Source organism: Dipodomys ordii, unplaced genomic scaffold (genome assembly GCF_000151885.1).
Source record: "Dipodomys ordii isolate 6190 unplaced genomic scaffold, Dord_2.0 Scaffold3, whole genome shotgun sequence".
Lineage (NCBI taxonomy): Eukaryota > Metazoa > Chordata > Mammalia > Rodentia > Heteromyidae > Dipodomys > Dipodomys ordii.
In genome coordinates, this window is record NW_012267219.1 from 27033038 (window position 1) to 27060086 (window position 27049).

General features: G+C 39.0%; 1 protein-coding gene across 5 annotated transcripts in view; it reads left to right on the top strand.

Annotated features, from left to right (window-relative positions):
- LOC105989327 (pleckstrin homology domain-containing family G member 7) overlaps nucleotides 1–27049 on the top strand; it is a 44989-nt gene that overhangs the window by 4130 nt on the left and 13810 nt on the right. Inside the window, exons 1-8 of one of the 5 annotated variants that reach the window (XM_013021329.1) lie at nucleotides 301–395; nucleotides 6357–6484; nucleotides 9755–9795; nucleotides 15131–15229; nucleotides 16150–16293; nucleotides 19949–20044; nucleotides 21184–21285; nucleotides 24323–24436. In XM_013021329.1, coding sequence (XP_012876783.1) covers nucleotides 346–395; nucleotides 6357–6484; nucleotides 9755–9795; nucleotides 15131–15229; nucleotides 16150–16293; nucleotides 19949–20044; nucleotides 21184–21285; nucleotides 24323–24436 — 774 coding nt within the window. In that variant the 5' untranslated portion in view covers nucleotides 301–345. Of the gene's footprint in view, nucleotides 1–300; nucleotides 396–6356; nucleotides 6485–9115; nucleotides 9796–15130; nucleotides 15230–16149; nucleotides 16294–19948; nucleotides 20045–21183; nucleotides 21286–24322; nucleotides 24437–27049 lie in introns of those variants that run through there. The other 4 variants (XM_013021292.1, XM_013021300.1, XM_013021320.1 and 1 more) reach the window with 4 other exon arrangements.

Genomic DNA, 27049 nt, shown 5'->3' on the forward strand with positions numbered 1-27049 from the left:
GAGAATCTGAACTCAGTAAATGCCAGCTGATATTAAATAAGAATAATAAATCATCCTGACCAATCTACTGTTTATGAAACCTATGAATTTGGTGCCCCATGGGGTACGTATTTCTAGCAGCAGAAACTTTCCCTCTAGCATTTCCTCAGGCACTCATATGCCAGAGCAGCCTCATCCAGCTGAGTGCTGACTCCTGGGCACAAAGCTTGCTAGGCTGTGGGGGGAATTCCTGGGATTCTCTACATTGCTGCTGTCTCAGCCCACACCATGGGTCTTCCAATCTGCTGTGAAGGACAGAAGGAGACATTCTGGTACCAGAAGGGAGACAAGGTTATTCCAGCAACCATGGGACTAGTTCCTTCGGATTTGACCAGCTTGGGACAACGCAATTCAGGGTTAGTGTATATGTTGCTGTTATGGGGTTCTGGGTGGTAATGGGGGTAGGCCAGGCATAGCCTGACACGCCCTAAAGGACTGCCAAGTCTGGGTGAGTCATCAAGTAATACAACTTTTTGAACCTAGAAATTTGTCCTGAAGTTAGCCAAGTATCAGACAAAACAATAACAAAATGTGTTTCTCAATAAAGGGCAATATACTCACTAAGTACTATGATAGTACCATGTACCATGACAGTAGGTTACTAGCCACCCCCTAACTGTTTTACATTTATCATTAGTTTGTTTCTTAGCTTAATCTCCTTATGAGGAAATTACATATCTAAATGCTGGATACACACACACACACACACACACACACACACACACACACACACTTTTGTCTGAGGGGAGGAATAAATGATTACTTCCAGTAGGTAGACAGTCCAGAACAGAACACAGAATTTTTGCATACATACCACCTTTTAAAAGAAGCAATCTAACAAGACACCAATTTGTAACCAACAAAACACCCCCCCACACACAAGCAACCTAAATTCAAAGTATCATTAATTTCACTACTGTTGTTTGTATTGGCATCATTTGTCCAGTGTTCTGAGCAATGACCAGGGTCATTGTCAATTTCAGGAAATCTAGTACACTGGCAAGCATGAATTATACAAGGCCTCATTTTCTACAGCTATGCCTCTTCATGTTGTTGGGTACAAGCATTCCCTCTAATAGCTTTCCTAGGTCTCTGTATGGTTACAATACTTTTTGTTAACCCCTGCTGTCGTTTGATGAACAAAAACCAATAAATGTCCATAGAGGGTCTGTGACCCCCTCCAGGGGCATTTCTACCTTCCTAGAATGAGCATCACAGGGTTTTACCCACCAAAGCAAAAGCCAAGGTCATGGACTCAGGCTTGTGCAAGCTAGTTCTTTCCTCTGCTGCATATATGCAAACTCAACCCCAAACCTGACCTAGCCCCTGTCAAATAGATGCCTCTTGTGTTAGAAGGTACTCCAGACAAAAGAGAGATGCATGGGATGAGGGTAACCATCAATAATGGGGTAGAGAGAAGGTGAGGGTCTCAAACTTATTTTGCTATTGTATATGCGTATTACTGCTTATTTATCCCCACAATTCATTTGAGGACTGTCAGTATTTTATTGTATAGGTCAACATGTCTATGTATTCAAGAAGTTTTTAGAAAACCTGCTTTAAGTCAGGCTCTATGCTTAGTGATTTGATTCTGTGATATACAACAAACCAAGAGAAGCTGTCAATGAAGTCATTATAAGATAAAATGTATAGGTAGGAGACAGAATGTGTGTGTGTGTGTGTGTGTGTGTGTGTGTGTGTGTGTAAGAGAGAGAGAGATGATATTCCTTGAATAGTCAAAAACAATGATTTCTGAGCAAGGATATCTAGGCCAAGGGTTTCAAGGTGGATCTTTTTGCCAGGCAAACAGAATGGAGAGGAGCAGGCAGATGGGCATTACAGGAGCCAAGGCGTATAGGCAGACAGGACATTCATGCAGAGCACAATTAGAGAACACTATACAGATACTTACTGGAACCCATATTCTACAGGATTTCATGTTGGCAAATGATAAGGAAAGTTCTAAGCCCTATTGTGCTTATTGTGCCATTTACTCAACAAATGTTCACTGAGTTGTCACTAAACAGGGGCATTTAGACCAGGAGCTAGGAGTACAGGGTAAGAGAGGAAATAGGCATGAATCTAAAAACAGCCTTTTAAAGTAAAGCACTTTCCTTGAGAGAGGACAACATGAGAGGATTATGCAATTCCTTCCTGTTTCATCCATGACAATGGCTTGAGAAAAGCAAAGACAGGTACAAACAGTCTCAAAAACCCCAAGGAGAAGAGATAATCAAATAAAGATGAGTCCAATTTTATTTCCATATTTCTCTTTTAAGGTATTTCTTTTAGATACCCCCTGAGCCTGCATCTCCTGTTATACGTAGGGTGAGGCCTGAGAATAAGGAAAGTGTAAAGCATTTCTATCCAAGTCTCCAACATTTGAGACACCATTCTGAGCAGTGATTTATAAACCATTCCTTTTTCCAGAGAATAAATTTCCAAGTAAAAACTAAGGAAGGTAAATGAAACCAGATCATGCAAGTATTGAGTATATAGATTAAAATGCTTTGCTGGTATAAGACAACCAAACACCCTCTGAAGCCAGAGGGGAATAAAGTTACACTTACATCTTGGATAACTCACCTTGAGTGAAAGTACAGAACACAGTCAGGAGGATAAACTGAAGGGGAAGAACCAAGTTAAGAGGTTGATTTTATTAACACATATAAACAATGCAAACAGCTTATCTGACAGTTTACAGAGGAGAGCATAAAGAGGAAGAATTACCTCTTAAAACATCAGGGAAGACTTCTTGGAGCAAGTGACCGTTCATAACTGAAACTTAATATTTGTCCACAACATCTATCTGTAGAGGCTGAGGCATCTTTCTTATATTTTATAGAATTTTACAGAATATAAGTTATTTGCTAAGTAGAAAATCGTAAACAATTTGTTCTACTATTCATACATTAAATGATCCTTTAAACAGGGGAGGGGTTTAGCCAAAGGCTAAACATTTTAAGTGATCCTATTTTCAAATATGTAAAAGAATTGTACCAAATTATTTATAGTGTCAAAACTGCCTGCTTTCCTCCTCTAGTGAGTATCTAGGAAAGTGGGTAAAATTACAGATGTAGTGGCCCACCTTAAACCCACTGGCTCAGAATCACAAAAATGGAACTTAGGGGTGGTATTTGTAATAAATCCCATAGAGAGTACTAATGTACAGCAGACTGGTCAGTAGCTTGATGAACTTGACAGGCCATGATCAGGATCTCAATATCAAACATATTGATAAGAAAGCAGCATGGGGGCCAGGTGTTCTGTGAGAAAGAAAGGGAGGGAAGAACAAGTGGAAAGAAGAGAGATAGGCAGGGAGGAAAAAAGAGATGGAGAGGGAGGGAAGAATAGGGAGAGAGGAAGAAAGGGAGAAAGGGGAGGAAGGAAGGGGAAAGAAAGGAGGAGGAACAAGGAAGGGAGAGGCAGGAAGGGAGAAAGGGATGGAGTGAGAGGAAGGGAAGGAGAAAGAAAGGGAGATGGAGAGAGGGAGGAGAGAAAAAAGAAAAAGTATACATCCTTAAGACCTCCAGTCATACTTACCTAATGAAAATAAGTTTGCACGTGTAAAAAAAAGTATACATGCTCCAAGATTGCATAATTAAGAAGCAAGAGATCAAAGTGTAGGCAGAAAGACCATGAGCCACTGGAAGATCAGATCATAGGGCTTGTCTACAAAACATGGTAAGACCTGAGTAGTAAGTAGATAGGAAGGTGGAAGGATCAGAGGAAGGGCTGGGCTAGGGAGATTACTGGTGCTTCAGATAAAGGCACTTGGGTATAATGAGTGCCACATGAAAAAAAAATCATAGCTAACACCTTCATGATTAGAGGGGTATGACAAACCTGAGCTTGAAATTTTTCAGGAAATTTCAAAGCCCTTGCTGCTGAATTAAAACAAATTTCCTACATGAAGTATCCTATAAGCTAAACTATTGGTTGAAGAAAAAATAACTTGAGGGTCATAGCTGTTAAATAAGAGGAGAATTATATCTCCCATCCCTGAGAATAGAGCAAAGGGCTCTGAATAGTTCTAATAAAGAAGCTATGAGAAATTCTAGGATTTGTTGTTCAGGCAGGTTCCTACAGGGCCAACCTCTCAATTCACCAAGCTCCTTAGATATTATGGAGCAAATGCCCACCAACTTTGGTACTTCTCCCCACTGTGTGTAATATATCAACCACTTATTCTGTGAGTACCCCCAAAGAGGGGAAATTTCATAAAATGTGTAGAGACATACAGTGAATCATCCTACTTACTAGCTTTTCCAACAAGGCATCTAAGAAACACTAAAGTAACAACCTCAAACAATCAGTGTTGGATTAGTAGGAGTGAAGGGACCACCTCCACAGGCTTGCTCACTTCTGCACATCATTTGCAAAGACTTCTGGGTTTGAGAACTTTCCCCTAGTCTCCTTCTGTGATTTGAGTTGACATGTCCACATGATCCCTTCTGCTTTAAATTAGTCAAGATTAGAAATTATAATGTTGGCTGGAAACAGGTAGCTCATGCCTGTAATCCTAGTTAATCAGGAGGCTGAGATCTGAGGATCTCAGTTCAAAAGGCTAATAAGGACAAGCATGGCTTTTTATTTTAATCAAAAGCCTACATTCTCTTCATGATAAGAATGATTATTTCAGCCAGGCACTAATTCTATCTACTCAGGAGGCTGAGATCTGAGTATCATGGTTCAAAGCCAGCCCGGCCAGAAAAGTCTATGAGACTCTTATCTCCAAGTAAATCACAGAAAAAGCTGGAAGTGGAGCTGTGGTTCCAGTAGTAGAGTGCTGGCCTTGAGAAAAAGGAGCTCAGGGACAGCACCCAGACCAGTTCAATCCTTGGAACTGGCAAAAAAAAAAAAAAAAAAAGGGTTATGGCACCAGACGCAAAATTATGTTACTATCACATTGCAAAGGTGTAAATGAACATAGTGCAATATGAAATGTATCAATTTGCATATGTAATGAGATTTCTTGTATTTACTGCAGTGTATGGAAATCCATATTTCATAAATATGATGTAAAAATAGATGTGTATGGCGGGCACTGGTGGCTCATGCTTGTGACCTAGCTACTCAGGAGGCTGAGATCTGAGGATCATAGTTCAAAGCCATCCGGGGCAGGAAAAGTCCATGAAACTCTTATCGCCAATAAACCACTAGAAAACCAAAAATGGCTCTAAGAGTGCAGGGATAGCACCCAAGCCCAGAGTTCAAGCCCCATGACTGACAAAAAAAAAAAAAAAGAAAGAAAGTAAGAAATGATAATGTTGTAAGGTGAGAAAACAGAAAAAACACATTTTGTTGTTTGGGGGTTTTTTGTTTGTTTTTGTTTTTTGTCAGTCATGGGTCTTGAACTCTGGGCCTGGGCATTGTCCCTCAGCTCTTCAGCTTAAGGTGAGCACACTTAAGCCACAGAGCTACTTCCAGTTTTCTGGTGGTTATTTGGAGATTAGAGTCTCATGGACTTTCCTGCCCAGGCTGGCTTTGAACCACTATCCTCAGATCTCACCCTCCTGAGTAGCTCAGATTACAGGCATGAGCCACCAGTGCCCAGCTAGAAGCCACATTTTGAGAGGTCAAAATTTGGAGTATTTATTAAAAGGCCGGCTACTAAATGGTAGATTCCTGTCTCAAAGACCAGCAGACAGCAAGTATACTTAACACAGTGAGGAAACTAAACCATGAAGGCTGGAGAAGAAAGAAAGAACAAAAAATACCAACTAATCAGTTAAGCTCCAATGGAAAGCTGAAGTGGGACTCCATGGTGACGGAAGAAGAGGCAAGAGCCAGGAGATAGGACATGAACACAGAGACATGTGGCATGGCATAATGGCGCCTGAAGTGGTCCAGGCTTAAATAGAGTTAGGTCAGAGGGCAGGGTCACAAGAAACTCCCAGTCCCAGGCACTGGACTGACAGGTTTGATAACCTATCAGCCAAGAGCCCGACCCTGCCTCCAGGGATTCAGGTGGCATACCCATCTCCTGCGTGGTGGGGGCTTCACTTTTGCTCGCCATGAAGACAAGATGCCAGACTCTACCATCCACTATGTGACCAAGATGGCACTGGCCAGACCCAATCACCCTATTTCAATAACAAGGATCAAAGAGGTGGCAAATTAATGTGTGCTATTTGTATGTCATCATGACCCTCCCATGCCTGGATCCAGAAGTGTCCTCTGAATTCTTCGTAAGAGACCAAGTAGCTAGCAGGCACTTCCCACTAGCAGCTATTTCCTCATACCAACCAGATAAACTGAATGATAAACCTGCCTGAACCCAGCTCTAAATTTTCACCTGCATCTATTGAACACAGGTTCTATGAACACAGACGGAGTTCTGTGGTGCTGAACTTGCCAGGACTTGAAGTATTCCCTGGAGATCTTCTGGTGTCTGATGGAGCTGCTGATTACCTGTGTCACCCACTTCTGCTGCTGAATCCAGGTGCTATTCATTCTACCTATGTCTAATATTGGGCACATATTGTCATTAAGTAAAAGAGACTTTCCAAAAGTGGATCAGTTAGACTGAAATTCTTATCAATTTGAATAGGCACAGACACGAATCACCAGAATCATCTACCAGTCTTGTATTATGCAGTCCACTTACAGAGATAGATAAAGCATTTGTCAAATAATTATACCAGGTTCAGGACTTAGGACAGGTCCACCAATAAAGGTGAACAATTCGGATCAAGGCCCTTGGTGGACTAGTAAACAACCTACCTATAGTTATTGTACAGTTTATCCATTACTTCATTCAGCCTCAACTGGTGTCTTCCAACTAGGGTGACACTGTAGAATCAGGGATGGTGGTAGCACATGAATGTCTGATAAAGAGAGGCAGTCTTACGGGTGGATCTTCAACTGTGAAAGAAGAGAGTACTCGTGATGAAGGAGGTGTGGGGGGGGGCTTTACTCATAGTTTTGAGGGCAGGCAACTCAAAGCCTTTGAGAACTAAAAAAAAACTAGTAGTTTTTAAACTGGGGCCCATTTTATGGAAGAATCCTTACTTAGAAATCTAGTATATATATAATAGATCTAGTTCAAGTTCATTAACTAAATCTAGAAGGGATTCAAAGACATATCTATGGCATTCTCAGAAGTCGTAGACATCTGGAAAACTACTTTTAAAAAAACACCAAGCTCTATGGGCTGGGAAGGTGGCTCAGTAGTAGAGCGCTTGCCTTGCATACCTGAGGCCCTGGGTTCAATTCCTCAGCACCACATAAGCAAAAAAGAAAAAAGCCAGAAGTGGCACTGTGACTCAAGTGGTAGAGCACTTGCCTTGAGCTGAAGAGCTGAGGGACAGCGCCCAGGCCCAGAGTTCAGGCCCCATGACCGGACCCAAAAAAAAAAAACAAAAAAACCCACCAAACTCATTGTTTATTCACCACTGTCCAAAATGAAACTCATAAAGAAGTGGCATAGTCATGGTGAGAGGTGATTTGTATTGGAGGAATGGAATTAAGGCTCCTGACTCTTGCTCCAAGTTCTTTTATTAGCTTGCTTCAGCCACACACTAAATGGCAGATGGAGTCCTCTAGATTCAAAACCTAGAATCCATCAGGGAATAAGGATAACATACATTTTTATGGCTCTTCATTTTTGTAGTTCTCTTTTACACTTCCTATCTTAAGTGATTACAATGCATTGGAATGAATATCTATCATCTACTATGATACAAGTCAAATGAACAAACCAGAAGGTACAAAATAAGATGCTTAAGGATATGTTCCACATGCAGAAATCAGAGCTAAGTCTAAACTAAACATAACCTAGCCCATGTGTCATAAACTAAGATTATGTGTCATGAACTAAGATTAGTACATAGATTAATATATATATATATATATATATATATATATCATGACTCTCACAAATGCTCTATACCCATTAACAACTATAGCAGCAGTTCTTGAAAAGTTGTCAGAAATGCAGATTGTGGGGCCCCACCTCACACTTCCTGAATCAGAAACTCAGGATGGTGTCCAGCAATCTGTGTTTTAACAAACCCTGAGTCCCCAGAGTAAGGAACAAAACCTTGAGTGCTATGTGATGATTCTTCTAGATGTTTTCTAAGCTTCTCTTATAAATTGTATGCCTAGCATCATGGTAGATGCCACACAGTCGAAGATGAACAAATCCCCTACTATAGTTCTCCATTCCCTATTTTATTTTTGGTTGTTGTTTTGTTTTGTAGTACTGGGAATTGGACTCAGATTCCTCTGACTTTGTGCTCTCTAGAGAAGATTCCAATCCTTTTGCTTTTAGCTTGTTTTTCAGATTCAGTCTCACACTTTTGTACTTACTGGACTGGAACCAAGATCCCTCTCCTATGTCTACCTCCCAAATAACTGTGATAACAGGCAAACATCACCACACTTGTTCCCTCCATGCCCTTTTCTAAGGAGTTTAGAATCCAGATATCATATTCTAGAGTCATGCTCTAAAGCAGTGCCTCTTGGGCTGTGATACACATATGAGTCTCCTGAGGTATTGTTTAAGTGGAGATTCTGATTCAGCAAAGAAATTTAACACAGATGATGAAAGACTATGTATTCATAATCTCCTGAAAACTTGTAAGATTTTCCCAAGATTCTAAATGTTATCCGCAAAGTTCAAAAAACAAAAGAGAGAAATTTGCCAAAGACTGGGGCCCCAATAATTGCAGTTCAAACTGCATATGATAATTCACCACCAGTCATATGAGGGACAATAACTCAGAGTTACTGTCCACACTAGGGAAGATTCTACCTACTCTCCTAAGTACAAAGATAGTAATGTGGTCAGAATGGATGAGAGGATTATCAAGTGGGCTGATTTGGGCCTGTCCAAGACAACAGTAGAAAAAGTCCTCAAGTGAATATTTACAGTGGATGCTCCCCAGAAAGTGACTTCTACTGACTGAAAAATTAATAAGACATTAGAGTCTCACAGAGACAAATTTAGATGACCTCCATGTTCTGAGGGCGCATAGCATACCACATAAACCTAATACATAATTCCCAGATTTTTTTAAAGTATCTCACTATGCATCCTGAGCTGCTTGAACTCAAGATCTTCCTGCCACAGTTTCCTAAGTGCTAAGATTCTAGTGTGTGCCACCACGCCTGACCCAGATTTTCTGAATATCATAAACAACATAAAAATCAAAAGGCCAATTCAAAGCAACTCCTAAATACTAGTGGGATGGTAACCAATAGCAACAACGAACCCCATAGAAATGGAAGGAATGTTGATGTTCCTATTTAACAGCACCTGGGGATTACTGGGTTGAAGAAAGCTCCAAGTTTCCTGTTTAGGTAAGCTCCTGTCATTGAATATGAGGGGATGCTTTATGAAAGTGTCATGTAAAATAAAGGCTAATTCTTTCAGTCACAAGGTGCTATGATTCTGTATTAAATTAATATTCAATGTCTTTATTGCAATTTGTAGATTTCTTCCCAGGTGTTGGGGAAAAGAAGGCCTAAATAACACCCTGAAGCAGCAGCATAATACCACATTGAAGAACAATGGAACATCAACATCTAGGTTGTCACATGGAATCACTCATCTGCAAAAATATAAATATGCATTATGTACATAAACAAAGAAGATTAAAGTACAGCAGATTGTGTTTGTCTCATTTTCAAAAAGCTGCTTGCAGAAAGGACTGCAATGATCTGTCAGTAGTTGTGTTAATGATACATTTCCCTTTATTTCACCCATTAGAATCCAAGAAACCAAGATGGCCTTTCTTCAAAAGAGGAGTGGTAAGTGCACTGTCTTTTTTTTTTTTTAATTAAGCTAAGAAAGCAAAATAAATGGCTGAAGAGCCTCTTCTGCTTTGTCTTAACATAAAAGCACATGGTATGTGAAATGTAAATGATATCACATCCATACTATTGGATATGAAACATGCCAAATAGTGCCATTTTGGCAGCAAAACAGTACTAATTGCAGCTGTTAATGAGTTCTACAAAAAAGAAAGCAATGCAATTCTAACAGAGGGATGTTTTTGAGCACTAAACTTATAACTTAATATGGTTTAGAAACAGCTCACTCAATGAAATGAAACCTGCATAAATCTATGTCCCAGGTGGCAGCCAGCACCACATATATGGGAAATGTTCAAAAATTAATGAGATATTACAGAAACAGACTCTACAAATACTCTTCTATTCTGGGAAAGTCAGTGTTCTGTCAATTATTAAAGAGCAATACATCTAAATCAGCAGTCCCTAAGTCTTTACTGCCTAGGACAAAGATGGCCTGGGACAAGTTAAGCCTTTCCTACTGTGGATGCAGGGAGGGAGGTTTCATGATCATAACCAGCCTACCTGGCTACTTTATAGACCAAAGGAAAATCCTGTTGCTGGGTCCTCTGATACATTTCTGCTTGCAATACACATACATGACAGTCTTTCCCAGGAGCAGAGCCTATGGAAAGTCCCTATGCATTCTCTGATAAAAATCTGCTCACATGATCTCTTCAGTCTATTTGTTACCCATTGCTGAGATCTATGATGGTTTCATAGACATAAACATCTTGAGGGTTTTTTTAAGCCTAGTAGTTCAGTTAAAAGCCCCCTAAGGTTCTAATCATACCTATTTAACATACAGATCTATGTCTCCCTCGCTCTATGTCTTCTCTTTGCAAAGATGGAAAGTAATCACTGAAGCCTGACAAGATGGTTTCAATGACAAAAGCATAGATAATGTGGAACACTAGGCACTCAAAAACACTCATTCAGTATTGGTCATATTATTGTAGTAGTGTTTTTAATTAACATCTGGAAAACTACTTGTTCTCATAGCCAGGTATATGATTAATGTTTATATTTTTAATTAATAGTTTTATATGGAACTGAGTCTAAATATTATGAGTTACAAATAATAAATTGTTAATTACATGGCAACACCACCATGATTCCTAGGGCTATTGGCTCATCAGTCATTAGGGACATACTTTCTCTGTTTTTATGAGATAATTAAGACAGAGCATTCTCTCCTAAGCATATCATATAAACAAGAGGCAGGGCAGGTCACTAGTCAGGTGTGAGATCATAGGAGGAGCCTAGTTTCCCCTGGCTCTCCCAGGTAATACATCTATAAGAGTTTCCTATTCAGAAGGGAAGGACCTAACTATGAAAGAAATGTCCTACAAGTAGTTAGAATCAATCCATTACTTCCCCTTAAAGAAGCAGTTTGTTCCACACGTTGGGTGAACTTGTGCCAAGGACTGGGCACATGTAAGGTTCCATGTATATTCAGGTTGGTGCAGTGGTGGCAATACAAAGAAAAAGATCAACCCCTTGCACATGATGGCATTGACTGGAGGCACAGCTCAAGTGACTGAGTGCTTTCCTAGAAAGCAAAAGGCCCTGAGTACAAACTCCAGTACAGCCCCAGATGGCATAATGTTTGCAAGTAACTTAAATATACCCCTCTGTAGACCCTACATCATCTTCAGATTAATTATGGTAGCCAATACTATGTTATGCAAATAGTTCATATTCTAAACTTTGGAGAAATATAGGAAAATGAGTTTGCACATGTTCAGCACAGATACAATTCTTTTTTTGGGGGGGGGGTCTGGTCGAGGGGCCTGAACTCTGGGCCTGGGCACTGTCCCTCAGCTCTTCAGCTCAAGGCTAGCACTCTACCACTTGAGCCACAGCGCCACTTTAGGCTTTTTTCTTTTTGTTTATGTGCTGAGGAATCGAACCCAGGGCCTCAGGCATGCAAGGCAAGCGCTCTACCACTGAGCCACCTTCCCAGCCCCAGATACAATTCTTAAAAATATTTTTGATCTGTGGTTGGGTGAAGTCATGATGTGGAACTTATCAACACAGAAGTAAAACAGAAAAATGGCTTAGGACAGTGTTCTCAGCAATGAAGAAAAACAAACTTCTTGAAAGTCCAGTTTTAAAAGGATATAATATCTGGTTTGCTTAAAATCACTATGTCTACCTCCTTCCTTCTTCCTCAGCCTTATTTATTGAATATCTCCTACCTATATAAATGGCATAATCCTTATCAATATCACACACAATATCATACAGCTATAAATTATGATGCACTTTCCCAGTCTATTATAGAATTTCTTTTTTTAGCCAATAGCTTACTGTTATTGATAGTCAGAAAAAAAGGAGAGAGAGAAGGAAGAAAAAAATTCTATAATAGACTTGGAAAACCCATCAAAACTTATTGGAATTATCATTTATATAGGTAGGAGTTCCCCCCCCTCTTTCTTGCTCTTTCTCTCTATCTATATAATATATACTTTCTTAGTAATGTTGTTATATATACACACATATGTAATGTTACCACATTACCAGGCACTGTTTCTGATTACATATATCATTGTGCATGTATCTCATAGCTTATGTACATGAACTCTTAAGTTCTTACAACAACTCAATAAGGTATATGGCATTATTACTTCAATTCACAAATGGGGAACTGGGTCTAGAGACACTGAACAGTCTGCGTACAATCACAGAGCTTGTAAACAGTGGACCAGGTATGTTTCTAGCTAACCCCAACATTGCACCAGCCCTCCAACTGGGGAGGGGCAGGGAGTAGTCAACACTGGATACTACTTCCTCTTTTCTGACTGTCCTTACTGTCCTCATCCACACAATGCTATCTCTTTCTCAGCTTCTCCAAAATGTACACAGTCGGTTTGACCGTTTAGTCACTCTAATTCTTCATCACCAGAATCTACTGCCCTACAATTTACATGTTAGGTAGTAAATATGAGAACCCACCAAGTCAATCTTGGCTTCTTACTTTTCTTTACCCATTATATCTCCCCAATACGCTGCAGATTCCAGCCAGCAACAGGTACTAGATAGCACTGTGATTTGAAAGGGTTAATATGACCACTGGGAAACTGTCACCTCCCTTCTCCTGGAAACACTCCCCCGCCCCTGCCAATTTTTTAAATAAAAAATCAAGGTATTTTAAAAAGTAAAATGTTCTTGTTGAAGAACAAGATAAGCAGAGCTCCCACTAGATAGAAGCAGTCCCAAGGGAGGGACACCTTCCTCAAATGTTTTTGAGCAGGAACTTGGTCAAACCCAATGGTAGCCACAGTGAGTACCCTTCAAAGTATGAAGCTGGCACCCACTTCCCCACAATTCCAACACTGCCATTGTCTTAGCTTCTTTCTCTTCCAACTGGCTGGTTTTTTTAAATTGCCATAACATACAATCACTATGGTTTCAGACATAAACAAAAGGCATATGCCCCCATTGCTGTAGGAGGTCCCCAACTGGCTCCAAGATTTCTTTGCTAGCTAACATGAAGAATCAAGCATCAACAAGAGATTTTGTCTATCAGTGCTACAGCTAGGCCAGAGAAATCCACCATGGCCCCTTATAACAATTTTGAAGCTGTTACAGGGTCTCCTATCCAGTTCACAGGATCTCCTTCCCACAATAGCTGTCAGATGGGTCTTTTGTTCTTAGCATAATGCTAAGTCACTTGCCAACAGAATGAGGCAACAGAATGCTGAAAAATTACTGGTGATAAATATTCCACTGAAATGCAGCCAAGCTGATGTTAGAAAGTCTACCCTTTTATTTGATAGCTTCTTCCTGGTTTGGTTGGTAAGATGAACTCTTCAAGTGGGCAACATTCTCTGTTGCAACAGAATACTGAATGAACCAAAAATAATGTTCACAATATATTGTTTAAAAAGAATTATAAACCAGACTCCATGGCTTAAGCCTGTCATCCCTGTCACTGGGGAGGTGGGGATCAGGGATTTGTTGTTTCAGGCCAACCCAGGCATAAAAGTTTGTGAGACTCCATCTCAGCCAATGGCTGAGCATGGTGGCACATAGATCTTATCCCAGCTACAGAGTAAACACAATGGCAAATACAAGGGGAAGCAGAAATTAGGAAGATCATAGCCTAGGATGGCCAGGACAGAAAGCAAGACCTGCACTCAAAAATAACCAAGGCAAAAGTAGATGGAGGTAGGGATAAAATGGTAAAATGTTTACCTATCAAGCTTAAGACACTTAAACCTCCTCAGTCTTGCCAAAGAGGGAAGGGTCAGGGGAGGAAGGAGGAGGAGAAGGAGAAGGAGGGGAAGGAAGAGGAGGAAGAGGAGGAGAAGGAGGAAGAAGAGGAGAAAAGAAACTTAAAACAGATGTGTAAATAAACACAACTTAAAAAGATTATGAATATGACTAGAATGTGTTTGATGGTTATCTGAAAGTGAGGATTATGAATGGCTTTAATTTTGTTATTGTTTTTCTTTGTTTCTCAGGTTTTCTACAGTGCCTTTGAAGTCATATTTTTTTTTCCACTCCTGGGGTTTGAACTCTGGGCCTGAGCACTGTCCCTGAGCTTTTGTGCCCCAAGGCTAGTACTTTGAGCCACAACTCCACTTCTGGCTTCTTGTGGTTAATTGGAGATAAAGAGTCTCAGGGACTTTCCTGCCTGAACTGGCTTCAAAATGCAATCTTCAGATCTTAGCCTCCTAAGTAGCGGGGATTATAGGCATGAGCCACCAGCATCCAGCTTTTTGTAATCAGATTTTTTTAACAAATGTTATTTAGAAGAGATACTATAATACCAAAATTAAGTGGGTAGTCTCATTTTAAGAAAACTAGAGTTTTTCATGTTATTTGTTATTCTTTGGTAGAGAATCATAGTGTTGGACAAGCCTACTTAACACTATCAGCTTTATTTAGACATCTGCTATATGAGGGGTCAAACTATTACAGCCATGATGCTTTCTCATGCTGATGGCCTGTGTAAAAGTCTGAACTCAGAAGAATATATGTTACTCCACGGGGTGGACACTAGACTTAAGAGTCCATGTATTTGTTGTATGACCACTTTTTTTTCTATTAGTGGAATGAAAGGTTTAAACTAGACAATCTCTTAAGCCTCCAGCTCTGTCATTCTGTGACTTGGCAGGTCATAATATAACTTAAAATGGCCTTAGAGCTGTTTGTGGTTTAAAATGCTGGATCTGTTTGTGGTTTGGTGTGAATATCAGAGAGACAACAGGAGATGCAGAGGCTACTAAAACCATGTCACTAAGGAATTCATGTTTGAAAATACTATATTCTTGCCATCTTTAAGCAGAACAAAGATAAACACAAACACATGTCCAATCTGGAAAGCTGCCTTTCCTCTGTGCGGATTACAGACTTCAGGGGCTACGAGTTCTACAGTCTTAAGGTTTGTCTTGAATTGTTTGTTATGTGGAATAGCTTTCCATTTTCTTCTTCTATTTTCTTATCATTGTTTTAAGTTATCAGATTATTGCCTTGTTCATAATAACCTAACACCAGGTTCAAGGAATGATCTCAGGCCTGGGAGAAACACTGAACCTGAACCTAAGGGGAAGTTACTTTAGCTGAAACAGATAATGGATGAGAGTACCGTGCAGGCCACAGAGCCCTTTAGAAATGTTACCACAGTCAACTACCATATATGTCATGTTGAAATCCCTTTATAAATTAATAGACAGTAAAGTTAAAAATCACAATTAGAAAATATTTTATTTCTGTCAGTAATGGACCATATTTATGGTCTCATAAGATAAGCTGGTCTAGTGATACCTCAGCCACCTTAGTTTGCCTATCACATGATGTTCTCACAACCACCAAATTGGCTAAAGGAGAACTTTTTAGAACAAATAACTACAGTTGTTACTAGCATTCACCTCTGTGTCTTCCCTCATTTGAGAAATACGTTGCTTGTAGACACTTTTTAACAGTCTTTTAGAGTTCAAAAACAGTTATAATCATGATCTACAAACTTTTGCCAGTGGAACTTAGAATCAAGACTACCCTGTTCTAGATTTGATTCTTTGAGGCTTAAAACAAGCTGGAAATGATTCATTAAATTCTCAAGCATAATTCCAAACATCATCAATTTGAATTTGTTTTTTGTGCTAAATCCACATGCTTCATACTGAGGAACTGGTGTCCCTGAGCCTCAAGGAAAAGCTGTGGTTTGGGTAGTTCGAAGAGCTGTCAATGGGGACACAGCATCTGCATAAGGATTCCTGACACAGTGTGGATGAAGGAAACTGAGAACAGGTCAACTCAATGAGGTAGAAATGTTTTACTCTCTCTTTGTCTCCCCATGTATAGGATAAAACCTGGAGTGAAGTCATGGAAACACATAAAAAACTCCCTGATGATCAATTCGATTTGACAAAGCAGCAAGAGGCCATATGGGAACTTTTCACAAGTGAATGCACTTATTTCTTGGACCATTTGCTAGTTCTTAAGATGGTAATGCTGGCTTTAATTCTTATAGTATCTGGGAAATATTAATTTGGTTCTTTAAGGATTTGAGTTTGTGCTTTAAAAAAGTTAATTTTTCCCTTTCTGAAGATCTTGAAGAAAGTTTTACTTATTGCTTATTTGTGGTCAGCTATTAGTGGCTGTCTTTTCAATCTTTTCTTAAATGTAGTCTCTAAGGATCAGATGAAATCTTCTCCTAGTACACTGTCCCAGCTTCCTATTGGCCATGTACATCTCTTCTGCTTCCTTCTCATCAGCATTCACTTACTCCTATGTGAGAAAGTTCTCTACCACCCTCAAAGCAGCCCAGCCCAGCTTTAGTGGGTTTCCTCTTCTGGAGTTTTTGCTCCCTCAGAAATAATGCCAGGTCAAAGGATTCACCAACAGCACAGTCACAGTTGCAGATTTCTGGGGCTATATCCACATAAAACACAACATAGTTAGATTATATGGTATATTCGTGATTAACCTTATGATGATTGTACAGTGCTACAACCCTGTTCTGGAGAAGATCCAATAATACAGTTAGTTCATTATAGAAGAACCACAGAGGAAAGGAGGGAATGGAGACCACAGAGAAGACTGATCTATGTGTTTCTCAATACTACCTCTGCCCGTAACATTTTTGAATTCTAGTCTTCATATCTAGAGAGCACTGCTTTGGGAAAACTGAGTTCAATCAGTGAATCTCTTACTTCAATGTGACTTCTCTATTTTCTTTTTTTTTGGGGGGGGGGATCCGGTCGTGGGGCCTGAACTCTGGGCCTGGGCGCTGTCCCTCAGCTCTTCAGCTCAAGGCTAGCGCTCTACCACTTGAGCCACAGCGCCACTTCTTCTTTTTGCTTATGTGGTGCTGAGGAATCAAACCCAGGGCCTCAGGCATGCAAGGCAAGCGCTCTACCACTGAGCCACCTTCCCAGCCCCTCTATTTTTTTTAAATAAGTTTTTTATTGTGAAAATACTGCACAGAAGGGTTACAGTTACATGAGCAAGGTAATGAGTACATTTCTTATCCAGCGTTGTTGCCTCCTCCTTTGTTTTTCCCCTACCATCCTGTCCTTCTCTATTTTCTAAGCCAGGCTTTTGCAAGCATTTTCCATAAAGGCCTATATCTTAAGTCTACTTTGGGTTGCTGTAATTTGTAAATAAAGTACTTATTTGACTCATGGAGGCAGAAATGGCAGGGTTGTATCTGGTGGATGCCTTTTTTGCAGCATCAAAACATGGAAGAAACTATCATATAGTGAGAGAAACCACAAAGAGAACAAAAGTAAGGTCCCCTCACCTTTATAACAAGCCCACTTTTGAGGTGACAAAGTTGCTCCAACATCACTAGTTCTAACTCCTCATTCATAAGGGTAGAAGTCCTTATGGCCTAATAAGCTTTTCCAACACTAAAGCACTGCGGATTAAGTTTCCAACCCATGGATTGAGGAGAAAACAAATCATAGAAATTCAGACAGTAAATATTTTAAACTTTCAGACCATATGGTCTTCATTGCAACTTCTCAATTTGCCATTGCAGTATAAAAACAGGTACAGATAATATGAAGAGGGATGTACATGAAAGCATCACTGTAAAACATGATTTACAAAACAGGTGGTTGCAATGAGTTACAGCCTACAGACTGTAGTCTGACAATCTCTGAACTAGGCTATAAAAAGAGCATGGCAATGTCCTCTCTATCATATTCAATTATTGTATATCAAATTCATTTTGTTTGAACTCTATAAGTTTTTTTATAAGATTTATTGTCAGTCACCACACTAAGTCCCTTCTTAGCAAAGTTTTAACCACAAGACACTGAAAAAACTGAAATTTAGAGTATGTATTTCAGGATGTTTAGGAGAGCAAGTAACAGAAAAGTAGATTAACTACCATAGTAGTAAATTGGCCATGTGATGATAAAGTCACAGGAAGTAGAATTTGAAATTTGTTTGATCAAAGGGCTCAAAAACAAGGACAAAATTTATTTTCCTCTTTCATATCTGCCTTCCCAGGCTGCAGCTTATGACTAGTTTCTCTCATAATCACAAAATAGCTAGTCTTTGAGCAGGAGAGGAGGGAGAAAGGAAGAGAGAGGTGGGGTGGACACTTTTTCCTCTGCATTCTAAACAAATCTTAAGATTCATTTTGTTCAACAGCTTCATTCACATGTCCAACCCTGAACTAACAATTTTAGCTAGATAAGGAATAAATACTAACTGGCTTAAGCCCATCAAGGCCACTAATGGAAGCCAGGTCAGTAGGCCACAAGGCACATGGGCAGCCTGGGGAGGAGAGAATAAGGTGAAAACCAGGATTCTATCACGGAGGACAGCACTAGAGCAGGAAGGTCACCTGCAAAGCAATAATGATTCACCCAATTAAGTATACCTGGTCCTAAGGACTCAGAAACTTCCATCCCACTACCTAAGCTTTTCAAACTAACAATTTCTGTTTAAGAAAAGGCTAATTTGAATTTATCTTTAAATTCCCCAGTGTATTTAAGTAATTTGCAACTTAAATAATAAGATAAATATGCTGGAGAACCCAATATATTTTTTAATCTCAAATATTTCAGAGAAACCATGAATTATAAAAACAACAACGAAAAACTAGTTCCTTCTAACCTGTCCCAACTGAGCTATCATTATGGATTCTTGGGTTTTGTTTTGTTATGGATTTGGTTGCTTGTTTTGCCAACTGTTTCAAAGGTTGGAATTGACATATTTTTAGACTACCAATACCAATCTGGATTTAGGAAGCTCTGGGTTAATGGTTCTCCACATTTGGCCTTTAGATCAGCTTCATCTGAATCATTAGGGAACTGGTTAGCAGCACATCCTCAGACCCCATGCCAGATCTACAGAATCAGAATCTCTGGGTTGGAGACTAGCAAGCTCTGGTTTAACAAGGTCTCTGGATAATTTGATGCTTGTTCAAGAACCACTCTCTGCACTGGTTACATAACTCAGGTATGGCACCTGAGGAAGATTAGTCATCGGAAGCCTCATCTTTTCACACTTAAAATTCTTAAAATTGTCCCTTTAAATGCTAATGTAAGTCAAGTATTCCTCTGCCAATTAATTATTCTCTGCAGTTTATAGAATAAGGAGCAGATTAATTGTGTTTATTCTTTCTTGACTCATTGTTGCTCCTCTTTTGTGTAAAAGCATCAATTTAAGAAATAATAACTCAAGACTTACTTAGCCTCTTCATTAATAATTAACACATTTATCCAAATTGACTCACATTACTACTTACTAGTCATTAATTGACTCATTCTCTATTTTCAATTCCTTGGAAGTTACAGACATTTGGGTTTTTATAAGGAAGGAATAAATGAGAACATATCATGAGCTATGAATTTAGTGCTGTCAGCAAGAAGAGAAACTGGGATTTCTTGGGCAATGTGAAGCACAGAAAGTCCATTTGGACAGATTGTATTCAACAGGAACAGTGTAAGGACTCACTTCAGGAACAACTTTATATAGAAGGTCACATCTCCAATATATTCTATCAAACTTAAATGCCATGATTTGTATTAAAATTCTTAAACGTTGGGAATGCTTATTTCTACAGTCTATAGTAATATCAATAAGTATATATGATATTCTTCAAAATTTAAAACACAAAATAATGTGCACTTATTTTTTAAAGATCTTTATGAGTACACTAAAGTATCTGCAAATTCATGAATATCTCCTGGATGTGGATTTGTGGAGACTTTTTGCAAACCTGGAGGAGTTAACTCAGGTAAGCCAAAGTAGCAAGATACCAGCAATCATGTATTAAAATTTACCAAAAGATCATGAAACTTCATGCTTGGTGCTTATCTACAACTTGTATTCCATATTAAAATATGTAATGTAATTTATTTTACATTCTATCTCCAAATCTGGTCAGGAATTCAGTTTTAAAAAAGGACTTCTAAAACATATCCACTGTCTTCTTACCAAGAGTCTTCATTTTTTATTTTCTATAACTGTTTGAGAAAGTAGACATAATCCAAATATCTGCATCATTTTTATAAATTGCCAATTTCAAATGAAGGCCATTTTCTCATGTATAATAAGAATGAGGGAATAAGAATGAGGGAAAGACAGCAATAAAAATTTATTCATCTGAGATTAGGATACAGTTTGCAGTTTGGTAGTAAGCATTGCCTAGGATGAGCAAAGTTCTGGGTTAGATCTTCAGCTCTGTGTCTGTCTGTCTGTCTATCTGTCTGTCTGTCTGTCTCTCTTTATATATGTGTATATGTATATATGCTTAATAGTTTTTTAAATACACACACATGATACACATATATAGAAGTGTTGAAGAAATAAATCTTTAAATTTTGGTAAAATAGAAAACATCTGAAAGAATGACAATTAAGATTCATCTTTTTTTTTGCGGGGGGAAGGTTGGTTTTTGGTTTTTGGTTTTGTCAGTGGTGGGGCTTGAACTCTGGGCCTGGGCGCTGTCCCTCAGCTCGTCAGCTCAAGGCGAGCACTCCACTACTTGAGCCATAGTGCCACTTCCCGTTTTCTGGTGGTTAATTGAAGATAAGTCTCACGCACTTTCCTGCCGGGGCTGGCTTTGAACCGTAATCCTCACATCTCAAGTCTCCTGAGTAGCTAGGATTACAGGTGTGAGCCATGGGTGCCCAGCTTCATCATGTTTTTATGTCTAAGTTTTTGTGGCATTTTAAGACAAAGTTTTGTTATCTAAAACAGTCTAGCCTTGAACTCCAGATCTTCTTGTTTCAGTCCTCCAGGTACTTGGACTACAGACATATGCCACCATAACCAGTTTCATCATATGCCACCATAACCAGTTTCATCATACTTCGATTTCCTACCCTGAATTTGTACCTACTCTTGTTTTGTTTTATTTCTCTCTGGCCCTAGACAAGCCTTGGTTTTGTGAACAGTCTTTTGAGTATCATCAAGGACTATGTAGATGCTTCTGAGACTTCACGATTGGTGGATTTCATTCCTGTGCTCACAAAGGTAAAACCCTTCTGGAAGATCTCATCTTCATGAAATGAACACAGCCATCTCCCAGGACAGTTGTTCATAGCTACTTAATTTCTTTGCTGTTCCTGGAAAATTTCTGCCATCACCTCCCCAGAAAGGAGCCCTCTCTTTCCTTACCAATGAATGGTTTTAGAGATAACATGCAAATTTTGCTTACCTCTGGCATGTCTCCTGTTGATTTACTAATACAAAAAATCTGCATGCACAGAAAAGCCATTTCCAAATCTGTTCTTAAAGCAATATCTGTGGCGAAAGTTTAGTATTCACTAATTACGTGGTTCAATTGTTCTTTTAACAAAAATATCCATCTCTCACAAAAAAAAACTTTCAGATCCATCACACCCTTGATAATATCTCATGCATCATGAGGAGAAATGAGGAAAATCCATAGTCCTAGCTTGATCAGAGTTACTTATTTCCTTTGTAGATAGATGGACCTCCCGCTCATTTTTACTCTGACCTTTAATCCAATCTCTATCAAGTCTCACTCAGCAAGATTTTAATTCATGCTCCATTAAAAATAGATATTGAGGGGCTGGGAAGGTGGCTCAGTGGTAGAGCACTTGCCTTGCATGCATGAGGCCCTGGCGATTCCTTAGTACCACATAAGCAAAAAGAAAAAAGCCGGAAGTGGCACTGTGGCTCGAGTGGTAAAGCGCTAGCCTTGAGCTGAAGAGCTGAGGGACAGCGCCCAGGCCCAGAGTTCAGGCCTCACGACAGGACCCCCCCCAAAAAAAACAGATATTGAGATTTATTTAACACTTACTGAGTATAATGTGTGAAGTATATCCTGCACCCAACATACAACATTATACAAATCCCTACCCTTGAGGAATCTCCATTGTAGTGGAGGAGAAAGCCACCTAATAATGTGACTGATGATTATCTGCTGAAAAAGAGAATGTAGATATTTTGAGATTCCAACAAAGATAACCTTCTAAGTCGGGGTGGGAGTTTGAATCATTACTGAGGGAAATGGTTCATGGAGAAATGGTGCTAAAGGTTGGGTATGAAAGAGTTTTACTATATCAGAAAGATTTAAATGTAAAAACTCAGAAAATATAAAAAATATATAACATTGGGAAATTAACTAAAAAATCTCCATACTTTCATGGAAGTCAAAACTGTTTTGACTTTTTTTTTGTAGTCTGGAGAAATAGCAACTCTCTACCAAAATGCATGGCCTTCTAAAGAACAGGATATTAGTAGATTCTTTTCTAAGGGTCTAGAATATAACTTGCATATGAATCCTCTGTACTTTGTTTCAGGCTTGCAAAGATGGTTTATGAAGTTTTCCAACATATAAAAGGTTCTATACCAGTCAGGTTAGATTCAATTGTGCCACAGTAACTAGCAACCCTCAGATCTCTGCAGCTGGTTTGTATCCACTTGTGCTCAGTGTTCCATTTTTCTCCGTTCCAACTTTAGGATACATGTTGATGGAGCAGTCACCACTTGGAACATCACAAACTGCTATAGCAAAAATGAGCATTTGTTGCCGAGTACTGGCTCTTTAGTTTTCTGCCTAAAGCAAACTTGGCTCATCTGATCACATTTCATTAGCCACAGCAAATCATTATGTACCACCAGAGGAACATGTACATGCAACTAGATGAAGAGTAAATAGTCTATCATAGCTTCTCACAAGATACTGCAAGATTAGGACACCTTGGAGTCAAACACCAACCATCTGAGGAAGTCACTAAGAAGGAAACTGAGGCTTGGCTAGGTAGATAAGTACTAGAACTGGATTTCTAACCCTAATCACTAATAACTCATACTATTAGCCTCCTCCTTGAGTGGTTTCTCAGGCACTCAGTACCTGAGAGAAGATGTTCCCTCCAAGTCCTCTTCTCAGCTCAGCCATCAACACACATCCTCCAAAATAAACTCTCACAATATTCTTCCAAATTACTTTTGTCTATACCTAACATTGCTTTCCATTAGTATTTCATCCTCTAAAGTCTGTGAAAAAAATTATAGATTTTCATTGTCTCTGGCTTTATTGCTGTCACTTCTATGTGTGTGGTATATGTGTGAGAGAGAGAGAATGTGTATATATTGTTTAATTTTAATGGGTCTGCTTCCTCTGCTCACTATATTTCTATTCTACTATGGTAGTTCAAACATTTCCTGCAAGTGTCTTCTTTGCTGATCTACCCCATTTTGGTAATATTGGAAATTCCTTAATAGGGCTCATGGAGTGTTCTATTAATCACTAAAACCTATCAACAGACACATAGGCTTAACAACCTGATAGATATTATGGAATCCTAAAGAAAGTATCTGCCTGTAATGAATCAGAAATATTGCTGAAGAGAGAATAACCATAGTTTTCAAAAGAGATACTTAACTGAAATGGTGGCATATCATGTGATATGTTCAGTTTGACCATTATATATATGAATATATGTATGAAAAACTGACCATTCGCCTTATTCAAAAATGAATTTGAGGTGACTTACAATTGCATACTCATTATATCAAGCTTCAGGAATTACAAAGAATTATGAAGAAGATAAACATTATGGTAGATAAGACTACTAAACAAAATGCATGGTACTGAATATGCACACTTCATAGAGATGTTCCAAATTTCTACATTTTTAGAGGCCAGGAGGATAAAATGGGTATTTTTGAGAAATATTTGATAGAAAGTTAAACATTGTTACTATAATTACAACCAACACAAGCTTAACATCAACCAACAATAAAATCAAAGGTAATTACTTATTAGGCACAAATCATGTTTCATGATCCTCAACTAAGCATAAAATGAGGAGAAAATGATTAATTAAATCATGATCCTTTAAATATAATTTTCCTTTAGTGTAGAGGATAAGGAGACCATTTTCTGGGGTGTTAATTTTATTATAGGAACAGCATATTTTTTAGAAGAATATATGTTGCAGAGCTTACCAGTCAGTTTATAAACTATACAGCCACAGCTCCCTTGAGATCATAGTGGAGCCCACATGAACCTCTGCTGATTCTCTTCCCCTTCTTCCAGTATTTCCGAGGAAGCCTCTGTCAGAGCCACCAGACCTACTGCTTGAATTACTCTGCTGCTGTGTTTTATCTTGAGAGCCTGAAGCAGAGAGATGACTTCAGCATTTATCTAAAAGTACAGTACAAGTTAATTGTCTTTCATGTTTTCTGGCACTCTTTGGTTGTAACAGAAACTAAGAATTATTATAACTGGATCCAAGGGAAGAAAAAATACATGATATAGAATATTAATTCTACCTTCCTCATAAATACATCTTTCTCTACACACTAAGTAATTTCAAATAGTACATATGAAAAAATGATATCTAATATCCTTCTTGAAATTTTGTCTTGGGCTTTAGAATGTTTTATTTCTGCATTGGTTTGCTTGTGATAGAAGCTAGTCATCCGTGGGGTTGGGGATTTACCTCAGTGGAAGAGCACTTGACTAGTAAGTGCAAGGCCCAGAGTTCAGTCCTCTCCATTGTAAAACAAACAAAAGAAATCCATCAGTTGTAAGGAGAAAGTAGAATAAAAATAAAGACTTTGTTGGTGACTAGACGTTTGTACCTTGTAGGATTTTGTCCCAATAAAGTCCTATTGCACAAAAATTAGGAGCACTATTTACATTGCATTCTATACAAACAGCACCTTCTAGGTTAGCTCACAGAGGCCAATGTAATTGTTGCTCTTAGAACTGTGTAGTGTGGCAGCTCTGGGGCTCAGAAACATTAGAACAAAGGATTTCTGCTGAGGCATTCAGCATTTGCTAACAAACAAACTGGGAACCAATTTCCCTTGTCTTCTCCAACTCCTTTGCCTCCTCTGACATTTTTTAGCCTGAACTGTATGTTTTCAGAACTATGCCTGAGTCTTTTTGTATGAACCAGGGAAAGTGGTCCAACCTCTTCCAGAAAACCAGCTTTTCCCTACAGCTGCAAGAACTCCTGGCAGAACATCTTCTCAAAGGCTTGGAAGGAAAGGTTTCCTGGGCTCCCAATGACTCAGTTGTGAGTCCATGGGTTTTTGCCATGGCCTACATATGACAGGAAGCCTAGGTTTGGCAGGGATGAGAAAAGAGAAGTGAAGAGGCTTAACCCAATCTTGGGTAACTTCCACCTTTCAATATTTTCTTTGCTTTCAAAAGCAAAAACTGAAACCTCGTTTGATTAGCAAGCATATGGGACAATCATTCTGTAAATATTTTCTCTGAAAACTAAGGGATTAGATTCTTGGCCGAGACTCTAAGTTACACCTCTTACACTGTGGGAAAGATGACTTTGACAAAATCTAGCCACCATTTTCAAATTGTGATACAGAAGTGTCATTTATGTTAATATATGAAACAAGCACAGCATCTAAGGATATTAGAGAAAGGCAATAAGGGTGCAATGTTGTTATGGTAACACATAATGCATGTATAATGTGGAGTGTTTTACCAGGCACTACCTTGACCATCTCTTAAAGATGATTTAATCAACTTACAAATGTGATTATGCTGTTCCCACATGTTCCTGAGGCTCAGAGAGGTTATGTGACATTTGTGATATCATAGGTTGCAAAAATGGCAAAGAAAGCATATTAAGATCCTTAGATATTTAATGTGATCTAAACATGATGAATACATATATTGAAAATCACATGGTACCCTTTAAATATGTTCTTGTGTATTAACTAAAATACTCGATTTAATTTTTTTTAAATCCAGTGTTCTTTGTATTAGCACTCTTTCCCATTCCTCGGGTCATTGTTGCCAAGGATCTGTTAACTTTATGTTAATATGTGAAATTATATTATCCAGAGGTATTCAGGAAAAGGGGTAAAGGATGAAATGTTGTTACAATAATAAATGATTTTAAAATGTATTATGTTGTCTGGTGCCAGTAGCTCACACCTGTAAATCCTAGCTACTCAGGAATGTGAGATCTGAAGATCACAGTTTGAAGCCAGCCTGGGCAGAAAAAGTCTGTGAGACTTTTATCTCAATCATAGAAAAAGATGGAAGTGGAGCTGTGGCTCAAGAAGTAGAGTGCTAGCCTTGGGCAAAAGCAGCTCAGCACCCAGGCCCTAAGTTCAAGCCCCAGGACCAGCAAAAAAAAAAAAGTGTATAATGCATTACTAGACATGAGGCAAAACTAAGGGGCCAGGAGAGACTTTTGAGGAGTTGAAAAGAAATCCACCTTCTACCACCGCAAATTAAAGAACAAAAATATCCATATACAAACTAATGAGGACTGATTTTTTAACCCCTGCTATGGACCAGGCACTATGCTTGCTTTATGCCAGACATCACTGATATCTTTGGCTACACAATAACTCTGTGGAATTATTCCAAGAACTTGGAAAATTTAGGCAACTTGCTGTTAAATAGAGGAGTAGGAAGGCTTCTAATTCAGGTTTATCTGAAGCTGATATTCATTCTCTTGCTTTGCTGCGCTGTGCTATAAATACCTTTCTTAGAAATTTACATCTCTCAGGTTATAGGCTGGCTCAAACTAGATTATCAATGGACTAGAAAGAATTTACTCACCTACCATGTGGGATTTTTGGTTTGGTTTTTTGGTTGTTGTTGTTTTTGGTCAGTTGTGGGGCTTGAATTGAAGGCCTGGGCACTGTCCATTTTTATGCTCAAGGCTAGTGCTCTGTTACTTGAATCACAGCACCACTTCCGGTTTTTGAGTGGTTAATTGGAGAGAAGAGTCTCACGGGGATTTTTCTGCTCAGGCTGGCTTCGAACCGTGATCCTCAG